Consider the following 8571-nt stretch of genomic DNA (forward strand, 5'->3'; position numbering starts at 1 on the left):
GGGCTCTCGCATATGTGAGCCTTGATAATTTTTTCAAAGACTTTGCCAAGGATGGAGGTGAGACTGACTGGCCTATAGTTTCCGGGTCCTCCTTCCTCCCCTTCTTGAAAATGGGGACCACATTGGCCCTTTTCCAGTCCTCCGGGACTTGGCCCGTGCGCCACGAGCGTTCAAATATTCCCGCCAGTGGCTCTGCAATGATGTCGGCCAGTGCCTTCAGCACCCTCGATGGAGCTGTTGTTATCCCTATCCATTCCTTTCAACTTATTCTTCCCCCAGAATCCTCTTATTTGTTCTTGTTAGTCTGTCTTGATTCTTTCCCTCACAAAAATATCTTTGTTTTCCCTGACAGTGTGTCATCACTGTGCAGGAAAGCACAACATATATTTTACACACAAGCACACAAACACCCCCCCCACCCCCCAACATTATAAAGTGTGCTGGAAAGGCAGGTGCCAGGTCTTCTGGCAGGGGAAGGAGAGGGGGCAGAGGGAGAGCTGCAAATTCCCCCCCACCCCAAACATACACTCACCCTCTTTTCTGGCAGCGATGAGTCTTTTGCTGCTAGTGGAAGCAAGGAAGTGATAGCAGTGCCTGCACCTGCACCACCACTAACACCACTAACCAGCAGCAGCACGACATTCTCCACCCCAATTTCAGTTCCCAGCATGAGCCTTCCCGTGCCAGAGGAGAGGAGCTGGATCTGGAAGCAGAGGAGCTGATGGCCATAGCAAAGGAAATTCTGGGGAAGGAGCAGAAATCTGGTTTTGTGCTCTACAACCCTCAAAGTTCCCCTAGAAGCAGATCTTCTCTGGAAGGCACTTCAGAGGAGGTTGTGGGGGCAGATGGCTCAACTCCGCCTGTTGTTGTGCCTTTGCCTGGTGAGGAGGGGGGTAAGGCAGGATCCCCACCCTCAACCCAGAAGCAGGTGGGTAGTATAGAATGGAATCATTTTGAGGTGGCAGATAATCCCAGCTATCCTACCTGCCAGCACTGCCGAAGGCAGATCAGCTGGGGCAAGAATGTGAAACACTTCGCCACCACAGCAATGCTGCTGCATCTCAGGAGGCAGCACCCCCTTGTTCTTGTTCCTCCTCAGCCTGGCACCAGTGGGAGCATGCCCAAAAAGAAGTTCCCCCTCGCTCCAAAGCCCCCTTCCCCAAGAAGCAGAGGCAGGCCACCCTGGAGCGGTGGGGGAAAGGAGACAAAGCGGAGTACATTCTAAAAGTGAGCGAGGTCACCCAGAGAATTGGGGAGATGCTTGGTTTGGATGGCCAGCCCTTCTTTGTTGAGCGTCCAGGGTTCAGGTAGCTCATGGCGCTCGTGGCCCCATCATACCAAGTGCCTGCTTGCACCGCCTTTAGCAGGGTGGTGGTGCCCTCCTTGTCTGAGGAATGCAGGGAGTACTTGAGGGAGGAACTGTGCAAGGCAGGTCCGCAGGTAGCCTTGCACTTCACCTCAGACATCTGGAGCAGCTGGGGTGGAGATCACACCTACCTCTCCCTTATGGGCACTGGTGCAATCAGTCAGGGCGTCCGTGGGCTCTCCTTCAAGCCGAGGTGATGGATGGGTCCCACACAGCAAAGAAGATCATGATGACCATGACCTGTGTGGTGCAGGGGTGGCTCATTGGGCAGTGTGAGCTCACCCACAGGTTCATGGTCACCGACAACAGGGCTAATATGGTCAAGGCGGTCTGTGATGCCAACTTTGGCCTCCGCTGTGTCACGCACAAGTTCTACCTTGTAGTCAGGGACACTTTGGAGGGGGACAGGGCTCCCAGTGATGGCACTGTCACTACCAGCCAGCTGATTTCAAAATGCAGGAAGGTGGCAGGCTTCTTCTACCAGAGCATCAAGGGGGGCAAGATGCTGCGGGACAAACAGGCAGAGCTGAACATCCCACAGCACAAAATCGTGCAGGATGTGGAGGCTCGGTGGAACTCCACATACCTGATGCTGGAAAGGCTGGTTGAGCAACAGAAGGCCATCCATGAGATGGCGTGGTCGGGGAGATTGGGATCAGTGGTCCCCCAAAACGGAGTGGGATACCATCTCCCAGATCTTGGTAGTTCTCAAGCTGCTCCTTGAGGCCACCGAGAGCCTCAGTGCTGGCAATGTCCTCCTTAGCCAGGTGATCCCCGTAGTGAGGGAGCTTGCGAAGGAAATGGAAAAGTTTCAGGGGATCGAAGCAGCTTGCCCCAGCCAGGAACAGTCACCAGAGGTGCAGGCACTGGTGAAGTGGCTGAAGAAGTGCATCAAAAAACGGCTGCATCTGTTGCAGTCCAGTACAGTCCAGGTGCTGACAGGCATGTGTGACCCGAGGATGAAGGGGAGCGTCTGCAGCAGCAAAACCCTCGATCACTGGATGGAGGTGCTGGCGAACAGAATCGGGGAGGCAGAAGGGCAGAGGTGAGGGAATGTGGAAGAGGGGGATCCACTTTCCTGTGCCAGTAATACTAGTATTACTTCAATCACAAGCCAATCTCTTCCACCACAGCCACTGCCAATGTGGGCTAGGGGCATGGCTTCAGTGTTGGAGTCCAGAGGCACCAAACCCCACCATGAGGCAGGCAGCACCAAGGCCTCAGCGGCTACCAATCGCCGAGGACGTGGAGACACTGCACTGCGACCCCTTGGCCTATTGGGCAACCCGCATCCAGGTGTGGCAGGATCTGGCCACGATTGCCCTGTTCTGTCCACCGACCAATGTTTCAAGCAAGAGGGTGTTCAGCATTGCAGGGGATGCTGTGGCACCCCACCGCACTTCCTTGGATCTTGGTTTGGTGGAGCAGCTGGTGTTCCTGAAGGTGAACCTCCCGCTGCTGGGATTCCCCAAGCTCCACGTGCAGACAGAATGAGTGCCACCCTCCTCACTCTGCACCTATTTCCTTTTTTTTTAATTTGCTTTCAGAACCTTGAGGTGCACTTTCACACAAACCCCTGCACCGCTCTGCCCGAAACCTGGCAGGCCTCATGCCCACACAAGGAGCTACCATCCCTGCTGCATTCATCCCACTCTGCCTTAACGCACACAAGTGATACAAGTTTTGCTTTCAACAGTTTGAGGTGCACTTTCACGGAAACCCCTGCACCTATCTCCTTGAAACCTGGCAGGCTTCACACCCTGAGAAGGGGCTACCATCCCTTCTGTTTTCATCTGAATGTGCAAAAAAAAATAATAAAAAAATGGCAAAGTTATAGGTATTTTAGTGATTCCCCATTATAGTCTGTGGCCAAATCTCGAAATCCAAATTGGCCAAATCGAATCAGGACAGTGATTCGAATCACCAAATTGAATCACGGTCCCTCCGAATCGGCCGAATCCGAAGCAAGTGCTTGCTGCTTCACACAGGCCTATTAGGTATAGTGCTTAGAGCAAGTAACTTCAATTTGCTAATCTGGGGAACTGTACAACTGACTCTAGCTGCTGCTCTGAGATAATGGCTTCCATTTCCCAGATCAGGAACCTGAGGAATTGGGACTGCTTACCTACCACCCGGTGTGATGGTTTGTTAATGTTTTTAACAAAGAAGTGCTGAAGCATTTAATCCATCTTTTGCTGCACCTTACGTTTTGTCAGCCTCCGTTGTGAACAGGTGACCAAGGCTTGCTGTCACTCACCACTTCTGCCTGGCAAGGAGAAGTTGAGAAATGTGTTTCTGCCTAGCACAATCCCTGCTTCTCCCATCCCCTCCCCACTACCTACGTTAGGTTTTTTTATTAATACAGTCATATAATCGCATCAAAAACATACAGAATAATACAATGAAAGTCCATCTTGCAGTCCAAGCCATGATCACAAAAGTTTTGGTGACCTTCCTCAAAGTTACTGTTTTGCTCAAAAGGAGAACAGGACTAAGTTCCATGTTGTCTCATCATTTCTGAGTAGACATATTTCCATGTTGCTTTTCTTTTATGGTCCACTTGTGTTAGATAATTGTAGCTTGGCGGTTGGATAGCATAAAAATCCACATACTTGTATCTTTTTTTTACTGAAGCAGATAACTTTACCATGATAAACACGTACCATAAATATGTTCTCTGTCCATTTTCCCATGTTTCTTTGGGTTGCCCGTTTCCATGTTCTGACTATCTGCAATGACAGCTGCTGAAGTGAGGTGGATGCATAGATATCTCTTTAGTTGGAAGCTTAGGGTATATTCCAGGAAGGAAAATATTGGTGAATTGAGCCACAAGGCAGTTATTGTACAATTTGTTTTTTGTTTTTGTTTTGTTTTTTTCCTTAAATAGCCAGAAACCCTGAATGACAGGACAGTTGTACCACATATATGAAGGTACCATTTTTACCTTTTTTTACCTATGTGCCTTCCAACATAGTTCAGAGTATGACCTGGATATTGTGTCGAGTCTAGATGGAGTAAGATATGTTCAGTGCAGTAATTTGACCGTAGTCTCTTTTCTTGCCAAAGAGCTGCTTATGGTCTTTTAAATCCCCATGCCTGACTTTTTTGCACATTTCTCCCTTATCTGTCATGGTTGTGCATGAAGGTTCTTCCCTCCTGTTTTGTGATATTCTGTTGGATCAGGTACAAATGTAAGTGAAGAAAACTGTACTCAGTTTTTCCATCTGTGTAAAATTCTCTACTAATGTGAAATGTACTAATTATTTCTCTCAAGTTGTCTTAACTGTTCCCTTTATCCTATAGTAGGATCAGAATGGTATTGTTTCTGTGATGAGCTAGGAAAAGCTTGTCCACATCTCTTCCCAACTACAAAGTTTGTCCATAAAAGATATCACCAAGCAAACCTTGCTTTTTTCCATCTTGTGGCATTCCCTAATACTGTTTGGTTAATTCCCATCAACATCAGGGGTTGTGAATTATTTTGTACCTTTTCTAATTTAGGGGCCCTGGATGAAGGTACATCATGGTAATGGAAAAATTATATTTATCATTCTCATTTAGTAGTCCTTAGCATACTGAATTTTGGCTTTACATTGTCCATTCCTGGGAGAAGTTTTCAGTTTTGTATAGGGTTGAGCAAAATGTTCTTAAGGTTTCAGAATCAGTTTAAGTGGTTAGAATCACAGGGGTTAGAAGGGATATCAGAAGTTATCTAGTCCAGCATCCTGCACAAATGCAGGGGGCACTGGCTGGTGGCTATTTATTTTCAGGAATTTGTTGAGTTTTGGTTAACCAGTTATCTTGTGGGGGGGGGGGGGGGGCGGGGGCTTCTGCTAGTTGAGGGTTAGACTAGATGACCTCTTGCAGCCCCTTCTCTACATGGCCTTCTTTGACCTCACCAAAGCCTTTGACTGTCAACCAAGAAGCACTGTGAAGGATCCTTCTGACGTACAGGTGCCCATCAAAATTCATTACCATTCTTTGCCTGCTCCATAACAGTATGCAAGCTGTAGTTCTCGATAACAGATCTATCACAGGTCACTTTGAGGTTAAGAGAGGAGTTAAGACAGGCTGCATCATCACTCCAACACTCTTCTCGATATTCCTCACTGTAATGCTACATCTGACCACCAGCAAGCTTCCAGTCAGAGTGGACCTAAACCACCGAATAGATGGTAAACTGTTTAATCTTAGCTGACTCTGAGCCAAACCAAAACCACCCCGACCTCAGTAATCATGCTCCAGTATGCTCATGATGCTGTCATCTGTGTTTACTCAGAAGCAGACCTTCAGGCAATCATTGACATCTTTACTGAGGCATACAAGAAAATAGGACTGATGCTTAACATTCAGAAGACTATGGTCCTCCATCAACAAACTCTTGATGAGTAGTCCCCAGCTCTGATCATTCAAATTCACAGTGAGACTCTGGAGACCATTGAACATTCCCGTACTTTGGAAGCCATCTGTCGCAGAAGGCTGACATGGACAAAGAAATCGAGCATCACCTCAAATGTGCAAGTGCAGCCTTTGGACGCCTGAGTAAACAGGTGTTCAAAGATCGTGACATCAGATCTGAAACCAAGCTCATGGTTTATCAAGCAGTTGCAATTCCCACCTTACTGTACAGAGCTGAGACATGGACAGTGTGCAGGAGACATCTCAAGCCACTGGAGAAGTACCATTAATGCTTTCTGCAGAAGATCGTTCAACTTGAATGGGAATATAGACACGCCAACATTAGCATCCTCTGGCGAGCAAACACCCCAAGCATCCAGGCGATGGTCATCCAACATCAACTTTGCCAAGTCAACCATATCATCTGGATGAGTGACTCGAGATTCCCAAAGCAAATTTTATTCTCCCAATTCAGTCAAGGTCCTCAAGAGGAGGGCAGAGAAAGCACTTCAAGGATGTTCTCAAGGCCAACTTGGGAAAAAAAAATGCAACATCAACATCAACTCATGGAAAACTATCTCCCCGGCCTGCTCCAAGTGGAGGGAAGAGTCTGCTGCAATGATCTCAGTACTTTGAAACCTCATGACAGCAGGAGATGGAAAAGCAGGAGTGGCAGAAACAGCATGTCGCAGACCAAATCAAGAACCCAGAGTCACCCATCTCGCACAGGAACATGTTCCTGAGCTGCAGCAGAGTCTGGTGCTCCTGAATTGACCTTGTCAGCCATCTTTAGATCCACAGATAAGACAGTCATGGAAAACAATCATCCTTGACTGCAAGGGGTTTCCAATGATGGCTATTTGTTTTCAGGAAGTTTCTGAGTTTTGGTTAAACAGCTGTCTGGGTGGGGAGGAGGTTAAATATGGGTGGTGCTTCTGTGATCAGAGGGTTGGACTAGGTGACCTTTTTGCAGCTCCCTCAGTCCTATTTTTTCTAAGATTCTGTTTTTAAAGTCTTCCCCTGAGATAGAAGGGCAGCCTTGAGTTGCTTTTACAAAAACAGTAAATGTTTGAAGCCATTTCTACTGAAGCAGTTAAACTAGCAGCATCTGAAGCATAAACCCCAAGCAAGCCCTCCACTAGAGTTAGCACTCAAGCACACCAAATACAAAACAAATCCCCTTTTTTGTCCATGGGAAAAGTGAATGATTAAAAGAATCAGAACAGCCATTGTAATGAAATAGTCTCTCCTTTTTGGGCTGCTAGACGCAGGTTACAACTTTAAACTTTCAGTTTGCTACCTTCTATGGGAAATTAGGAAATCTGTGACAAAGATAACACTGCCCACTGACCCCAGAGGAAACAGGAAGCAAAAACGGAAACAAGTCATTGCTGAGATGTCTCATTTGACCACACTGCATGGTGTGGAAGCAAAAGCAGTTAAGACAGGGTTTCTTTTTCTTTTTTGTATATGAGACCTCAGGCTACAGCAGCAGTCACCGCAGATACTGAACCTTTAGATACACATGCAGGAAAGAAGCAGAAGGATGATTATTTTTTACCTGAGAGAAACCCTTAGTTGCTAATGGCACATTTGGTACAAAGGAAACATTCATTCGGTGCAACATTCATCAGAAAAAATATGTGTCGGCCAGACCTTGTCATCAGGTTAGTGTATACTCGTGGCGTGTTTTGGCTCTTCTTTTCCTCCTAACTATAGAAGGAGTAGATCAACTGGATGCTATGTCCTGTAAAGAATCCTCTTTTGTCTTTGAGTGTCTTATTTGGATTAAGAAAGAATTGAATCCAATAGACTTTGTTTAAAAAATAAGAAGCGTGTGTGGCCTGGGGGAGGGTGAGCAGGCATTGTGACGCGCCGTGAAAGAAAAAGCAAGAATCGTGTTCTTGGCAAGTTTGTTTGTACGTGTTTTTCAGTTGCAGGCCTCCTTTCCCATAATACTTTCTTGGGTTCCACCGTATCCATAAGTGGTCTTTCAGAGAGAGCAGTGGGTAATACTCTGTTATGGATAACTTTTTTTTCCCCCAGGGAAAGGGAAGGGTTAAAAGAACAAGGCATGGAACTATGTAACCTAAAAAAATTAAATGTTGCCATCTGTTGGATTAGTATTAGAATTTCTAGTCCCAAAAGGGTTTAATGGGAAAGAAATTGGAGATCTCTGCAAGAATAGAAAATCCAGTGTCAAGAAAAGAAAGTAAATGGGTAGTTAAAACCTGAAGATTTGCTGAAGACATGTTGGGTTTCCCCTTCTCTCTCCTCAAGCAGTGCATTGCACAGACTTGCTGTTAGCATAGTGTTGTCTTAGTCTTCACTAGCTTATCTGTGAAATGGAGATTACAAACTCCAGACATCCTTACCACCATAGGTATTTACTCTGGTGTACTGTAGCTGAGTTATTTTATATGTTCGGAAACTTGTCAAATCAAATTGCACTTTCAGGAGCATCTTGTCAGGGTGAACTGGGATGAAATCCTGCCATATTTTAAAAGCTCCATAATATTCAATATATCTTGATCATAATTCACCCAGAGACACTGCTTGCCATTTATATTCTGGTCTAGTATTGGCTGTGCATGATTGGAAGACTGTTTATTTTGTTTTGAATGTGTCCAGGTTGGCCCTTGGTATGTAACAGCATGTGACTAGTATTACAATAAGCTATCACAATCAATAAATCATTTGGTTGCTGAAGACTGAGTGATAAGAGAAACTTGTGTTATGCCTAAATCCTGAGAGATATTAAACAGCCCCTACCTGGTGCCAAGTGCCCTCTCTTCCAGCAGATTTCA

The 8571-nt window shown here is 46.3% G+C and overlaps 1 protein-coding gene across 5 annotated transcripts in view; it reads left to right on the forward strand.

The window, feature by feature from the left end:
* SH3BP2 (SH3 domain binding protein 2) overlaps positions 1 to 8571 on the forward strand; it is a 58745-nt gene that overhangs the window by 29421 nt on the left and 20753 nt on the right. For 2 of the 5 annotated variants that reach the window (XM_006032327.3, XM_006032328.3), the window contains exon 1: positions 7190 to 7431. The exons of 2 other annotated variants lie outside the window; for them this stretch is intronic. In XM_006032327.3, the coding sequence (XP_006032389.1) occupies positions 7349 to 7431 (83 nt within the window). In that variant the 5' untranslated portion in view covers positions 7190 to 7348. Of the gene's footprint in view, positions 1 to 7187; positions 7432 to 8571 lie in introns of those variants that run through there. One more of the 5 variants, XM_014524037.2, reaches the window with a different exon arrangement.

This window comes from Alligator sinensis, unplaced genomic scaffold, assembly GCF_000455745.1.
Source record: "Alligator sinensis unplaced genomic scaffold, ASM45574v1 scaffold1094_1, whole genome shotgun sequence".
NCBI classification, from domain to species: domain Eukaryota; kingdom Metazoa; phylum Chordata; order Crocodylia; family Alligatoridae; genus Alligator; species Alligator sinensis.